This window comes from Haliaeetus leucocephalus, unplaced genomic scaffold (assembly GCF_000737465.1).
Source record: "Haliaeetus leucocephalus isolate CR32 unplaced genomic scaffold, Haliaeetus_leucocephalus-4.0 Scaffold395, whole genome shotgun sequence".
NCBI classification, from domain to species: domain Eukaryota; kingdom Metazoa; phylum Chordata; class Aves; order Accipitriformes; family Accipitridae; genus Haliaeetus; species Haliaeetus leucocephalus.
In genome coordinates this window covers 6,657,830-6,674,042 of record NW_010972831.1, presented here as the reverse complement: position 1 = coordinate 6,674,042, position 16,213 = coordinate 6,657,830, and the positions used below count along the sequence as shown (strand labels likewise).

The 16,213-nt window shown below is 38.9% G+C and overlaps 1 protein-coding gene across 8 annotated transcripts in view; it reads left to right on the top strand.

Annotated features, from left to right (window-relative positions):
* BCAS3 (breast carcinoma amplified sequence 3) overlaps positions 1 to 16,213 on the top strand; it is a 374,628-nt gene that overhangs the window by 224,034 nt on the left and 134,381 nt on the right. Inside the window, exon 23 of one of the 8 annotated variants that reach the window (XM_010573790.1) lies at positions 15,526 to 15,699. The exons of the other annotated variants lie outside the window; for them this stretch is intronic. Within the exon in view, the coding sequence (XP_010572092.1) occupies positions 15,526 to 15,533 (8 nt within the window). The 3' untranslated portion in view covers positions 15,534 to 15,699. Of the gene's footprint in view, positions 1 to 15,525; positions 15,700 to 16,213 lie in introns of those variants that run through there. 8 annotated transcript variants of the gene reach the window in all.

The window sequence follows — 16,213 nt, the reverse complement described above, 5'->3', positions numbered from 1 at the left end:
CCCCCCCAGTAATCTTCTTCATATTAGTTGCATTTTTTTATATTACATTTCGTTGGTAGGACAAACACATATCATACAATTTTCTTCCATAGAAATCATGTGTGCACATTATTTTCAAAATCTGTATTACAAAGTCTTTTATCCTTTTATTAGTTTAGTACTTAAGCCCTAGACATAAGAAAGAAGCCTATCAGTGAAAATCAATTGAAATGCAGTTAGATACAGATCTGATGTACTGTGCAAGGAGGCTTAGACACAGCACAATAAAATCAATTAAGGCCTTTCCAGCCCCATACAGTTTTACCCATCCAATCACTTTTCACACATTCCCTCCATTAGTTTTGCAAGAGGGTTTTTTTTGTAGGAATGATGATGAATGAGACCCTTGTTATGAATATATAGATGGGTCATTACCCTATGAAAACCAGACTGTACTGGTGCTTAGTGATTAAGGCTTTCTACTGCTACTGTCAATAAAGTTCAAATTCATCTGCCTCAATCTATGATAGGGAAGCTGCAGCCATTGTTGTCTAATTCACTTAACAATGTTATAATTGTGATTTGGTTTTGTTCATCATAATAATTTACATAAACCCTTTTGTATTTGTTAATAATTTGGATTAGTCATCAAGCTTAAGGAATGTAATGGATCAAATAAACAAAAGGGAAAGAATAATATAAAAAACAGGCACCAGGCCTACCCAGACAGATGTGAAGAGCAGATTAAATACTAGTTGCGTATGATGCCACAAAATGAAATATTTTGGATTGAGAAGTTGAATACATGCAAAGTGCAGGTTAGATCATGGGACAAAGGTGTGACGCCTTACTCTCAAAACTCTTTTTCCTTTGTGGGAGTGGATGGCTTAGTTGAATTTGAATTTAATCCTTAAATATTAGCCAAGCCAGGGACAAGTGGACAGACAGCTCTGGTGTATGAATGTTTATGCAAATGAAGATGCAATAAAACAAGGCTCCTTGAAAAATCTGCCCTAGTAAATTAGCGGAAAATGCACCGCCATAAACAGCTGTTGCATTTTAATCAAGCATCTGTAGAGTATATTTTGCTTTGTGTTACAAACAAAACAAAACAAAAAACACCCAGATTGCAGCAACCTCATTTTATATTCAGAAATTAACCCATTCTGCACTGCTAAAAAAGAGTAATTCCCAGGTCATGGCTTTAATGCACCAAGGGGGTAGAAGTATGTTTAACTCATTGACTTTCAGGTTACCTTATTTAAGTTAAAAAGCAGTGTTTCTGAATGGAAGAATAATTAGCAAATTTTACTTCTCTAAGTCTCCGGAGGTTTTTGCTCACGCAGTCTCATAGTTTGAAGCACATTTTATAATGAAATTGATCCAAATAGGTTTAAAGAGTGTTCCTTCTGTACTCCTAGCTTTGCACGAATTAGAATTAATCTTGCAAAATAGTTCAGCTGTCAGGTCTTGTTAGAAAACATCCTTTATATTAATGTGATACGAAATCATACATCCTGGTTTTCAAAGAGTTAATAAACACCCCGAGCTGTGCTGATCTTGTAGCTTTAGTGAGCCTTAATCTGTAAGCTTGATTACCTCCTAACCCTCAGTCGCCTGCCTCCCTCCTAACACAGCGGGAGTTTTACGGCAGCATTAGTGGCATTTTGCCCAGCTTTGGCTTTAGGGAAATCATTCAGTGAGAAAGAAAAGCAGAAGGACTGGATCTGTCTACTGCTGCGAGGTCATTAACACAGCAGCATGGCCGGGCAGCGCTGGAGGAGCTCGGCGGTGGCAGTCCCCTCCGCTACCGAACAGGTTACCTTCCACCGTGCTGCTGATGGGGCTTAGACCCGCTGCTACAGGTGCAACAGTGCCTTCCCCAAAATGACTTACAGCGCTTCTTCCACAACAGCATTATTTTCTTTAAATCGTGTACGCAGCCTATGGGCATCAGTGTATATGTCTTGGTCCTTTGAAGAGCAATATTACTACAGATTTATGTGCTCGGGGCTCTGTGCACACGGAGGCAGACAGGAATATTTAGTGGAGTTTGCTCTCACTCCAGGAAAAACTCACAAATGGGAATAATTCTTGCCCGTCGTACAAGCTGGACATTCTGTTATTTGTAACGCTAGCCAAAACGAATAGCCGCCTTCTGCCTGCCTTACTCCAAAGGAGTAACTGTCGCTCCGCAGGTAGTAGGGAGGAGTCATTTTAACTTTTCAGTTACAGCCCTGCAGTTCGGTAGGTTTGGTCAAGGGCTCTGCTGACACTCGGCAAGAGCGATCAGAGTTTGGCCATTTTAATTCACGTAAGGTCCCACTGCAGTTTAAAGTAGCGATTGTTCTTCTGGCCGGCTCTCAGCAGGTTTTTCTGTGAACATTCACAAAACCGATTTGCTTCTGTCCCCTGTATTATCGTTGTCTGCTTCTGGAAAACAGCCTTGGCACTTCATGCTATTAACATTTTCCGTTTCAGAAGAAATAGCGCAGTTAGGCGTCATGCCAAAACTTAACCAGGAGTTTGTTGCCGAGTTGTTTGGCAGGAGAAGACCCTTTTTGTAGCGTGGCGTTGTAGGTGCGGTATATGCAGCTTTGAACGACCATTGTTATGCCGAGAGTCACCCAAGGCCAGGGAGCAGGACAGCGCGGGAGGTGACGACGCAGAGGTCAGGGCTGGACCCAAGCACGGCTCTGATGAGAGACGGTGATCTGTGCTGTGAGGTGCAGATGGGAGATTTTCAGAAGTGACTCTGAATTGTACCTGGTTGCTACAATCTAAAACCTGTCAGGGGTTTTGTATTTTCAGTAACTAATTTTGTGAACAAGTATAGACACTATTCTAATTAAAATTTATTGCACTCACTTTTAATCTAGGTATTTGTTAAAGGGACAAATAACTGAGACCACTGCTCTAAAATTAAAAAAAACAACCAAAACCAAAAAAAAAACCCAACAAATCGTGGCCGAGATCTGTTCTGGGGAAAGCTGTGCATCTCTTATTCCTTTCCTGTATCTGAAAAGCAGAAGCAGAGTGGTAATGTGCATCTTCCGCTTGGTATTTTCTGCATTTCTCTGGTGGCTGGTTAGGAATGGCTTCTGACTCACCAATGTGCACCAGTTCAGCTGAAGATCTTCTGGCAACATATTGGCTTACAAAACAAAAGCAAATTATGTAAACTCTAATTTGCATTTTTGAAGTGAAGCATTTCAGGTTGGTAATCTGTTGACAGGAGAGTCTGGTAGCAGGACCTAGCTGTTGGGGATCTTCAGTGAGCTTGAAGGCAGCAGTGGTCACCTTGGCAGCGAGAGAAAGCACATCTAGTTCTTCTCATTCATCTGTAATTTGGCCGTGTCATTGGCGTGGACGTGTCCCGCCATGCTTTGTTCTTCAGTGGAAATTCAGACTTAAACCCCTCAGGTACTCCCTGATACTGTTTGATTCAGGAGGGACTTCACAACTAGTTGGTCAAGGACATACCTCATCATCCTCACCTCTCTGGTGACAGGGCATCTTGCCTGTGGGCTTTAGCTAGTTTGTTTGCCATGTTTATTTAATAAAAGTTCAGCCTTTGCTGCTGTTTTGAAACAGTAGGCATGTGTTTATCCTCATTTCAGCATGCTGTCAGCAAGTATTTCCTTAAAAACATCCTTATTGTAATGTTTTCTCCTCTATTGTCTGCTGTAGCACCTCTCTTGTTAAAGAGTGAGGGTAAGAGCAGTGTCCAAAAGGTTCTGAGGGTACAATCCTGCAAATATATTAATAAATGTTTCTCCTCGAAATGTCATCTTTGTCTAATGATACTTTACAGAAAGCGTTGATGTTACCCAGCGCTCCCCGTCACTGAACCACCCCTGTATTGTGCTGCTCCAACTCGTTTGGATGAGACTAATCAAATCTGGTTTATTATTTGTGAACTTGAAGGAATTTTTCTCCTCTCGCCTTGCAGTGCAGGAGTAGCAAAGTGCCCTTGTCTGGGGAGAGGATGCAGATGGAGAACTTTTCTACTTAACGTAGAAACAAATACCCTCATTATCTTCACAACTTTCTTGATGTGTACAAGGTGGATGACACCACCTCCTTATATCCTTGGAAGATAATAGAGCGTGTTTAAATTAATCATTGAAGCTGAAGATTCTTGCTTTCTGTTCCACTATTAACCTCTTTGCCTGACTTAAATATATACTGATATTCCAGGGTATTCCAGGTCAGTGTAGAGACTGCAACTCAAATGTGAGGGTTATACTACTGTTCATAGCAGAAATTGTATTTACAGGTTAATACGGATATATGCAGATACACACTAACCTGTCACAGAGCACACCGCGTACTTCACACTTTGTCTTTGTACAAATAAATTTTGGTAGATGGGCTCAGTGTTTCTATACGTATTTCCTTAACAACCCACCAAGATGCACAGAAGTGATATTTTTAGTGTCCTGGGTATACCAGTTACCACCAATATAATACAAGGCCTATGGGAAACAGAAAAATTGTATTTTCTTTACTGTCCTTCCAAGGAGTAGACATACAATGCACTGAGCAGGGAGAGGGGTTGCTTTAAAGTTTTAACGTCCAGCTACCCTGATAGCTAGGAATAACTACAGAATGTTTGCATATAAATTGCATTTGAGTTTAAAATCTTTTGCTTTTGATATCAGCCTGTAGTTTTGCACTATTATAAAATGCTTGCCAGCATTTAATATCCTCTGTCTTTTCGGTGACCATGCCATGACCTTTCAAAATAAAAGTTGCAGATCGGAAGTAACTGGCTGAGAATTAGTGGTTGGTATATTCCAGTTTACATAGAAATGTCCTCAGTTAAAATATGGTTCATTCATCGGTCAAACCGTCCTTACTTCCTTTAATTGAATTAAGATGGGTAAATGAGAGATGTGTGCAAGACAGAAAAAAATTCTTTTGCAAATCACTGTTATCCTTTCAATAGTGTAAAACGAATCAATTAGAAACATGTCAAAGCATCTTTTACACAAGCACAATTTTGAAGCAGAGAATATTTCATAAAAGTGGAAATTTAAATTGGAAAGAGGAGAATGTAAATTAGATTTTACAATTACACATAATCTAATTTTTCTTTTTGAGAAAGATAGATGACTATTATTTGATCATATTTTATAGGCTGTTACATCCATTATAATCATTTTTATGACTTGTTCATTTAAAAAAACATGCTTATGTATCTTTTGTCTCATTGAATTGTAGCAGCAGCAACAACAACAACAAAAAGACTTTAGTTGTTCACCATTAAAATGAAAGATTCTGCATGTTAGTTGAGAGAACCAGCTACGCACTGGGCCCAGAACATAGCTGATAAAACAGGACTTTCAGGCGTACTTGCATTTTGATATTACTCTTTTCTGTATTTCCTGGTCAGTCGGTTGTCAGGAATCCACTATTTTCTGTGGTGTGTTTTGGGGGGGGTTGTGCTGTTAGTGGAGTTGGCCTTTGCAGCAGTGTTTCATACAGTCTCTTAACAAGTTGGGTTAGATGATTAGATGAACAGAACAGACTGTTTCAACTCAGAAATGTTTAAAGCTGTCTAAAATTCTTGGCTGGTGGTTTCCCCTTTGTTTTGCTCTGTGTTTTCAGTTGAGCCATTGGCAGAGAACAACCTGGGACTGGCAGTGCGAGGGCTCTGTTCCCGCGGCAGCGGAGGGGGGTTGGGGCCGTAACAGGCACCGCGCTTTGGGTCCAGCTGTGATAGCTAATATGCGCTATCGCCACGCTGTCCTAGCATCCTCGGGACTCCTACCAAAAGGACTTGTGTGGATATTTATACTCTATGTAATTTTTAATTGGAAATAATTCACATAAATTAATAAAAATATATGTGCGGTTGCAGGATCTTAAGTAAAAGGCAGAAGTTTCAAACACAGAAACCTATGTTACAATGTGTTTGAATTTATGTAAAACATGATTGTGTATTTTGAAAACTTTAACTATCACTTTATAATTCTAGTCTGGATTGAAATTGAATTTACAATTTAAAAAACCCTTAGAAACAAATTACTTAATTAAAAAACAAAACAAGGCATAGTTTAAAAAAAAAAAAAGAAAGAAAAGATGGGTGAGAGGTAGGTCTTCCTTTTGTCTTATTTTTATGTGAAGCATTTCTATAGGGTTTTTTTTTTAAAGTTTGCTTTGGTTAGTTTCTTGTGGGCTGTGTGGAGGACAAGAGTTTTCACAGTACCCCATAGACAGGGACTTCCAAAACCTGTATTTTCATCATAAACCACATGGTTTTTTTACTTGTAAGGTTTTAGAAAGTATACCATTTTGCTTGATCTATGGCGCGACATACTTTCATGCGTTTTTTTGTAGCTGAAGGAGTACTGAAGGTACTGAAAGGTAGCCGAAGGTAGAAAATCCAGCTGTGGTCTAATGCTAATCGTAAACCTTATCCATAGGCTGCCTTATTTTTGGCTGGCTGCCTTATTGGAAGCTTTCTGCTTGTCTCGCAAAGATACACGCAGAGGAAAAGAGGAAAAAGCAAAAATGACATGACCATTGCAAGAAGCTCTAAACACATTAACAACAGATTTGGAGTTATTTATTGATGGTTTTGCCCACTGGCAGTGTAAAATGCGTGTCGGTTGTCATCACCAGTAACAATTTCAGCACATTGTGTTCCTTTTTTATTTACACCAGTGGCAACATGCTTATAAACACCATCACTGGGGGTAGGTCAGGAGGTCAGTGCTCGAGGTTAAGAATGGAAAGGGTCATCGGCTATTAACCTAAGTTTAGCAGCAAATAGTGCAGCCCTGTACCTACTGGGGCCTCAGCGCCTACCGAATTTAGTAAAACTTTTGTATCTGAAATAATTTGGCTGTAAGATATTTTCTAGGGCTTGAGTCTGGGGGTTTTTTGAGAGGGTAGTTAAGTCTCTTACATTTTGTATCTGTGCCTATATGTTCTTAGGGGCTTCCTGATCTTTGCACCAAAGTAAAACTATTCATTTAAGGCTTAATTCCCTTCTGCTTGGAAGCAGTGGGAGTTTTCCATTGGCTTCAGCAGGAGCAGAGTCGGACTAATCCGACACGTCACAAAATAAAAAAGATTGGCAGCGGCAGTGATTGAAACCTGAACTCAGAACTGATGAGGTAGAGGCTTTTATAAAAGAAAAAAGTGAAGTTTTTCTTTCACATGCAAAAGGTTTTCCACTTTTGTCAGGTTTTTCAGGAATGTGCAAACGCGGGCTATCAAGAAGAACCTGAAATTGGGGGTTGCAGAAGTGGCGAGTAATTTGGGTGTGCAGCCCGGCACATGGAAGGGACCTGCTTTTTGAGAAAGTGCAGCCCTCTAAAAACAGTTCCCCCAAAGGTGTTTCCAAATGAGCACTGAGAGAGAAAACATGCGAGAGTTGCTCCTTGCTCAAAATATCTTGGCCGATGTGTTTGCAAAGGATGGCTTGCTCGTCTTTTATTTATTCAGAGCATACATGTTGCAACTGCAAGGCTTCAAGGGAAAAGAATATTCCCCGATGATCTTTCACCTCCTTGACTTTTATAGAAGCTTTTGCTTTTAATGCTTTAAAGGCAAAATAATTTTTTGTTATATACTTTCTATACCGTGTTTTCTGGAACCTTTAAGGGATTTAAAAATTCATAACAAAAAAAGGAGTACAAGATTTCACCTATCTGTTTCAACTTGCTACTGCACAGTAATGAAATCCATCAGCGCTGTTAAAAGAGACAAAACTGTTCCCATTAATGTTCCCTGTATTTACAAGTTACACTGTGTTTTGAATCGTGTACAGTCCTGAACATCCCTTCACCACAGCGCACTCTGAAAGTTAATGTACCTGTTTGAAATTCCCTCTGTTCCCATCTTTTTCATGCATTTGACACAACGGTGGTTCCCTGAGAGCTCTTTTTGTCTCCTCTGCCCGACAATCTCTGCTGCAGCATCCAAATACTCTGTTTAGAACCCTTTAAAGAAGCTGAAAATTTACAGTTGCAGTTAAACATGTTAGCTTAGTGTTTCCAGAGATACCTAGTGGATTTGAATACACAGATCTAATGAATTTTAATGGGAATAAGCTTTGAATTATGTAAAATATAGTAAGATGTTCATCTTGAACCAAACTAAAATAATCTTTTAAAGTAACATTTTAATACACAATTTATCTAACATGGATAATTTATACAAGTTTCTTTCAACCCAGAGTCTGTTCTGGTAAGCAGTACTTCTGCCAAAAAGCTTTTCTTTTTCATACAGAATCATGGATTTTCTGAATTATACTCAAGAAAGTTAGCTAAAGCTGCCTTTAAATTCCCCCAGTCCTGTTGTCTGGATGTTCAGAATTCGATTTGTAAATAAAACTTGCAGTCTGCCTCCCCTATGGATCTTTTGCTCATCCACAAAAATGTACGTAGTATGATAGTCTTAAAAGAAGAATTTAATTCATAGGGTGATACATGCTAGATAGCACTTATTGAAAGCACAAAGCCGCATTATTTATAGATATTATATTTGCATAATACATGAAAGTAGAAAAATATTTTTTCCCTTTTCATTCTGAGGGGAGTGCTCAAAGTCAGGCTTTTCACCATAAAGTGAATTAGTGACCTGCACTAGAGGCAGCGGCTCTGTTCGGGGAGTGCAGAGGGGTGAATAGTGCAGGGCAGGCTGAGGTTTAGTGAAATTGCTCACTCATTACTCACACTATTTTATGAAAATGTTTTCTAAGGCTAGCATCAGCATTTTCAATCTGTGTAACCTATTGGGGGAATTACAAAACCTCTGCGTTCGGTTGTGTAACAGGACTAGATTTCTGGATTGTTGCAATATGTGCACACCGATGGTGTTACTATTAATTTTCTGAATCAAATCCTGTGTGAGGAGCCAGATGGCTTGGGAGCATCTTGTCATCCCATCCATTGCAAACACATCTAGCCATAAAAAAAAGAAGATTGAACTGTGATTTCACAGATTTTTCATTAGTTAATCTCGGATAGAGAGGCTTCAAAGATCCCATCAGTTAATTCTCTCAGCACTTGTGGAAATTTCTGGCACATTGTGCTAAAGCTGGTTTGAAATCCAAGCTGAGAATCACTGCCTTAAAGAAGCTGATCTCCTTTATGTGCTGATATTAAAAAAAAAAACAAAAACAAAACAAAACCAAAATAAAACCACATTAAAAAAAAAAAGTAAATAAAAAACTCCCCTTGTGTGGAATTGGATTGATGTTTTAGAAAAGACTTTGAATACCTTCAATATTATCCAAAGTAGTCAGTGAAACTGTCAGGATCCGTAATCGGTTTCATTCCAAATACTTCTAGAAAGTGTTTGCTAAATTAAAATTTTTCTAAATATACAAACAATAAAAGAAAGGATTTTTTTTATTATTTTTTTTCCTTTTGGCTAGCTGTAATGCCACTTTCACCTTTGCAAACAGACCTACTAAATAATAATCAGTTGCAATCTGTGAATTTCCCTCCTCTTATCAATTATTAAGTATCATAAACCTTCTGTTTGGATAATCTTGGCACCACTTTAAGCGTTAACAGTAAATTTATTTTTAATTAAATCTGTGCATTGAGAATAAAATGAGGCTCTTCTGCATACTAAACAGAATACATATGCCACCTCTACTTATTATCAAAAAATCTGATAATGCTTATGAAAGTTGTAAAGGCTAGAGTTCATTGTCTGTGTCCCATTTAACTTCAGCGGTATTAGTTAATGAGATAACAGCCAAAGTGAGTAACTGCCGTTTCTTCAGAAGTGTTTGCTAAGAGCATCCCCCTTTTACAGAGGACTTTTTTAATATAGTTCAAAACATTCTTGTTTCAGCATAGCTACAGGTGACCAGGAAGCGCGGGTGTATTTAGCATGCTGTATATTTTTCCAGAGCAGCGCTTTGGGATACAGAGAAAGCGGTTTTCCTTGTCGGAAGCATTCATCTGAAAGTTTAAAGTCATTACCATTGTAGGTTGCGATTGATTTTTTTACTATTATTCTCATCATTATTATTTAGCTGCAATTTTTTTCAAGGGCTTTAGTGAAGATTTGTCAGCTCGCCGTTCCATGGGAGGAAAACCAGGTCTACAAAAATAGTTCAGGAATGTTTTGACAGTTCAGTTCAGGAAACTTTCTGGTACCTAATGTGAGATGTGGCCGAGTGAAAAATGCCTTTTCACGTGTGTTTTTGTTAACCTTTTTGCTAATAAGAGCAGTATCTGAAATCACCGAGCGCTTCTGCTGGGGACAGGAAGCCTCCGCCAGTGCTGTGAATCTCATCATTTATTTTTTCTAACCACTACTTCCAGCTCGAGGCTGTGTGACATTAGCCCAAAGGGAAACACCGGTCCGGCGGCTTGCACTGGGCAGCCATTGTCTTATCTGTCACAGCAAGAACGCGTGAAGCTGTTTGCATAGCGTGCTAACTCTGTCAGGGTCAGTTCCAGTCTGTGGCCGCTAAAAATGAAAAACATGCCCCAACCGGGACAAGAGCAGGGTCAACAGCTGGCAAAGGATATGGCAATCATTTATATAAATATGCTTTCTCAAGCCCGCAAAAACAAAAAACCCAAACCCAACAGCTGGGAAGGGTTGGAAGTAGCCCCAAGGCTGGTTAGTTCCCTTCCAGATGGGGAGGTTAGACCGGGGCTAGCCAGGCTGCTCCACATAGACTTCCGATTCGCATTAGAAATAAAAAGAGTAGAGGAAAGGAAAAAGGAAGAAAAGCTACAAGCGTGACTGCTCTGTTTTTCACCTAACTTAATCAAATAAGTGAAGAGTTTCCGAGACGGAAGGCTTGCATTTATTGGTATTCACGCTCAGTTTTCTGTGTTTATCACGGTGTCTGATACACTCCTTAACTGTTTAAAAGGGAAGCATATATATTATGTAGAATAGTTTATATGTAATGTCATGGTCATTTGTAGACAGATTGAAGAATCATGTGAAGATTTATGTTCCGTTCATGTCTTCTGAGTATTTATATAGTCAGATCCAAAGGAAGGAGAGACAAAAGTTTGCTGGCTGCGCCTCGTGAGTTCTAATTGGCAGATACGGTTTATTCCTATAATTTGTTGTTACCTGTAACTGTGGTCTTAGCATGTTTTTATCTGTCGAATCAAAGAACAACCCTAATCTTAACAACTATGTTTCATGATGCAGAAAACTTTTGGTGAAAAAAGTCTTAAATGCGAGTGGTTTGCTTTTCAGAGTTCACAAATGTGGATTTAGGGTTTATGGTACAGAAGAGACTGTTGCAGCGATACATGATGCAGCGATTTCAAAGTCATCACATAAATGGAGGCATCGTACTATAGGTGCATGTTATATCAATTGAACAAATACAGACATTCTGTAGCTTTCATCCAAACACAATTAGAAGAACGTTTTTCAGGACTGATATACTAATGGTATCTTTTGCTGTCGAGGCAAATCTCCTATAAAAGAGAATTTATACGGAAGCAGAATGGGTTAGAATTCTTATTACAATGTTCAGTACTGTATCTGTCCTTTAGCTAGAACTCTAACCTGGAAATTGCTGAGGACGTTGCTCATAATGTGTGCTTTGTGCATAACTCTACCAAGTGCTGTTTTGTAATGTTAACTATACAACATCCCTTTAATTAGCATTGGGGAACAGATAAGGAAATCCTAGGTCACTGAGCCCTGTTTCCAAAGTTGTCCATGAAGGTGGAAGTTCACTGGGAATTCAGAGGCTGCTTTTGTAAGAAAAATTGCAGTTATTTCTTTTTCACATAAGAAATTAATTTCATGTAAGAAATGAAGAAACTGAATTTTCAGTTGTTTACCATCTTCTGAATAGTCATTAGGTCTTTCTTTTATTCAAAAGAACATATATCTTCGTTCTTTTAGTATTTGTAATGTGAAACATGATACTTTCTGTCATAGGTTGAAAGTCCACGTTTTCATTTTACTTTGACAAAAATCAAGCCCTTTATCTGCAGTTTTCTGAGATCTGTACTTTTCTTTAAGGTTTTATTCAGCAGTGTACAAGACTGGTACTTTCCTGCAGTGATGACCATGGTCGTTTTCTATTTTACTTTATGTTGGTGTTTTCTTCAGGTACTAAAAAAGAAAAATACCAAACAAACAAAAAACCCCAAAATCTTCAGCAGCCAAGCTCCTTCTATGGCCAAAAGTAGGTACATTAGAAACACTCCACCGCTTCTGCAATGGGGAACACCAAATCTCAACTTTGAGCTGGAGCAACAAGGCAAGCAGAAACTTAGGCGGCCATGAGCCATTAAACATTCTTTCCTTCAACATCATTGCCATCCATACAGTGATGTCGGGGAACTCCTTCCACAGTTGCTGATGGTGTTTTGTGATCACTAATTTTATGTTACGCCTTCCTTTGTTTCATGCCATCCTGACCAGTGGTGTCAGTTCTTCGATGATCATGAAGTCATTACTTGAGCATCCAAGTTGAAAACTGGGGCTTCACTAGTTCTTCATACGTGGGGAGAGGATTTCTGTCCTTTCTGCTGCACGTGCAGCTGCATAAAATCCTACATGTATGGTTAAAGCTGTATTTTCCATTTACAGTTTGTCATCCGGTACCCACACCTGTCAGTATTTGGGAAACAAATTATGGTCATACAAATTCATCTCTTGGTTCTGTAAGTAATTGTTTGCAGAGAGGCTAAAAGAGTTCCTGGATAGCTTTTCAGCATTGTGGCTCTTCGAACTATGAAATCACAACTATGTTGCAGGGGAGAGAATATTTTTCAACTTCTGAACATTCAGTCAGACTACTGAAGAAAGAAATAACGTTCATGTTAGCTGTGTGTATATGTTCATGTATGCGATATTAATCTTCTGCGTTTGATCTTATCTCTCTTCCTTTTGGAAAAGACCAGTAAAACAAGGTAATTTAAAACTACCTGAACACATCCTTCCACCTTACTGTTAGGCCCTGAAGTCATAACCTCCTGACCTCGGAGGTTACAGGTCTAGTGCTTTTTATCCTCCCTGATTTCTCAGTATCTGCCCACTTCCTCCCGACATTGGAGCCTTGTTATATAAGGAAATTGGAAACACCGACCGGCCTGTCCAGGGCCAGCAATCTCCACCAGAGATAAGGGCCAGCCCCTGCTCTGGTGCAAGAGGAGTGCTCATTTTAAATAGAAACGTGCACCGAGGGTATTGGAGAAAGCTGAAGTGGCTTCGCAGTGGCCAGTTAGGAGTACGTTTACTGAAGAAATGAATCTACGTTTTTACCCAGATCTAGTCATTTGACTTTAATGAAAAATATACCTTGAGACTTTTACAGCTTAAAAGAATATATATAAAAATCAGAGTACTTTAGAGAGGTTCTAATACCATAAAGGATTAAGAGGAGGATTAATAGAAGTATTAATAAAATGCTTGATTTCTCTTGTAGTTGCTAGCTTCAGACTTCTGTATTTTTTCTCTTAACTCTTGCCTTTCTGAAGTGTGCTTATGAAGACCAGATGTCAGGGGTTAATGTTGGAGATGGGTGTTGGAGCTAAGCTCTACCTGCGAGGCAGTGAGCTCCATGAAAAAATTCAGCATTGGAGGGAGAAAGAGAACACGGAAATGTCAAAGCCAAGCAGTGTCACTTCTTCTAAAGATTGTTGCTAGACTTCTGTCTTGACAGAGTTAATTTTCTAAAGTGCCTACTTGTTCAGTTTCTGTGAAATGAAACTCGGTAAAAGAAGAGAACTGAACGCAATCTAGGTAGTCTAAAATAGGACAAGGAGTTTAAAGCAATAGATGATGATGGTGTCCCGAGTTAAAACACTAAGGCATGCGTTGCATTGAAACCCAAAAGTAGTCATTAAGACATCTACATTAAAGGATATCTGTGTTTACAAAATAATAATTCGTATATACTTCTGTAACTTCTGTTGTCTGTAAAGCTTAGTATGTGTAAGAATAACGCGGCTTGAGTATGGTGGTGTTACTGCTGGAAACCTTCACAGATGACAATAATTGGAACAACTATAATAAAACTAAGTATTGTAAATTTGTTTCTTTACAGCGTTTGACAGAAGGAGAAAGCAAGGTGAGAGAAAATTTAAAGTATTTCAAGTATTATTAGATGAAGTAACTGGTAGGAAGCATCCGAGACTGGTAACATACATGGGATGTGCTTGAATAATTTCAAGTCCAGAATCCAGGTCAAATAAACTTCTCTTTCAGGGCACACAATCTACCTTACAAAACCTAAAAAAAGTATGTTTGTTTTTCACTGTAACAAATCTGGTGCTTAGAGGAATAAGCAGGCAAATGTTACTTGAGGCCAGTTTTCTGTCCAGGGGAAATGTGTAGCTGGGCTAAGAATGCATGCTTCCCGTGGCAGTAATCTGCAGGCTTCTCGAAGAAGAAAAGCCACCATCTGTAACAACAGGGCTTCATGTGAATTTCTGAACTCCATCAGTTTCTTTTGAAGCATATTTCAGTACAGTTTTAGCTTCGTTGGTAACAAATAAACAAATTCCTATTCCTGTGGACTAAGATGGGGGTGAGTTGGAATAGGTCCCTAGATATCTCAGTGACAGCAGAGACACAAGAATGTCTCAGATGCAGAAATGGAAGGAAGGGCTGTGCATTAAACAAGAAGTGGCAGAATACTAGGTAGCAAAAGCTTTCCTTAGAAATTTAGGAATTAAACGGTAAACATATTGTCTGTTAATTAATATTTCTGGTTCTTGGAGTACAATTCTGAAGCACGTAAGATGGATTAAGGGAGGTAAATTTTAACTTATGTACTGGCAGTTTAAAACATATTGTTGATTTAATCTCATTGAACTGCTCCACAAAGCACAACTGATCCATATTACTGAACAGAACTTGAACAGGAAAGACCAAAGAAGAAGAAAAGACTGAAAAATAAACTGTGCGGTAGCAGATATGCTGAAAGCTTCATGTAATGAGCAAAGAAGAAGAATTCATAAAATGAAACAGTAATTCCTTTCCAGAAGATTAACCAAATGGAAATGTTCAACACACAGGACTGGTTAATTAATAGTCAGGTCCATCATTTCACTATAGGATTTTCCATTTAAGAAAGAGTCTCTCCTCTTAGAAGAGAGATGGATAAAATGATTGGCATTGCACTACTGTGGTTTAATTATTTTAAGTCACTTTCGGGTTTATGTAATACTAAACTAACTCTCTTGTCTTAGTGTTTTTTAGTTACTTGCCTTTAGGATAAATTTCCTCTTCCTCTTGTTACGTTGATTGGTAGAGCTCTTGTTAAATACAATCATAATCCTATAGAAACTCCTGTTTCTGTAAATAAAGTGTTGGAATAATTAGTGCCTTGCCATGTACATATACATACAGTTGGCCTCAATTTTTATTATTTGGTGTTAATTTACGTAGTCCCTACTAAGTCCCCTATAAATGTAGCTTCACTCATTAATTTTTCTTTAGTGCTTTTCTGTATGACATTTATACTACGAATATTTTTCCTTAGTCGTCATCTTTGGTTTCGAAGCGGCAAAACCAGTGAAAATAGGAGCTTAAATGTAGCTTAAAGTTATTTCCTTCCTTCCTTCCTTTTCCTAGGAACATAGCTTTAAATGCACGTCTGCACCGGAGCATGCTGACAAAGCGGGGCTCTCCATGGTGGCCGTGCTGCCGTCGACAGCCCAGCACGGCTGCGCTAATGGACCTCTGTGCTGGCCCACCGGTGGCTGCAGTACTTCAGAGCAGGGCTGAGGACTAGAAGTGCATTTAAAAGCAGAGTGAGTTTCATTTGCAAAGTTTAAATCTTTAGCTCGGTTACCAACCCCCTAAAACACAAAAAATCTCTTAAGGTAGAAGGGTTTGGTTTGGCCAGTGATGAGGAGAGCCGTTTGAAAAATTTTAACCACATTGTGAGTTTGTGCGAGACACGTAGAGTTTGGATTCAGGAGTCGTTTTAACTTAAACTTTTGCTTTATAAAGAAAGCAGCAGAGCTAGACCAGGAGAAACGGTTCATAGTACAAAACAGAAAATAAAAGGAAAAACTGCCCCCCTCAAATTGAATTCCTGGTTTTTCCTCCAATACGAAGCAAGAAGACATGTAACCTTGGTATTTCAGTGGCTTAATGTCATGCTGTAGTTCTTAACTACATTTAACAGGCATTGATCAAGTTATTTCTTATTTAACGGCTTGCCTACCAACTGTGCTCTTACTAACCGTAATGTCACTTTTCTGCCACCTAAAGAAAGGAGGAGTGCCCCGTGGGTTCTTCCCCCAAAAGCAAAACC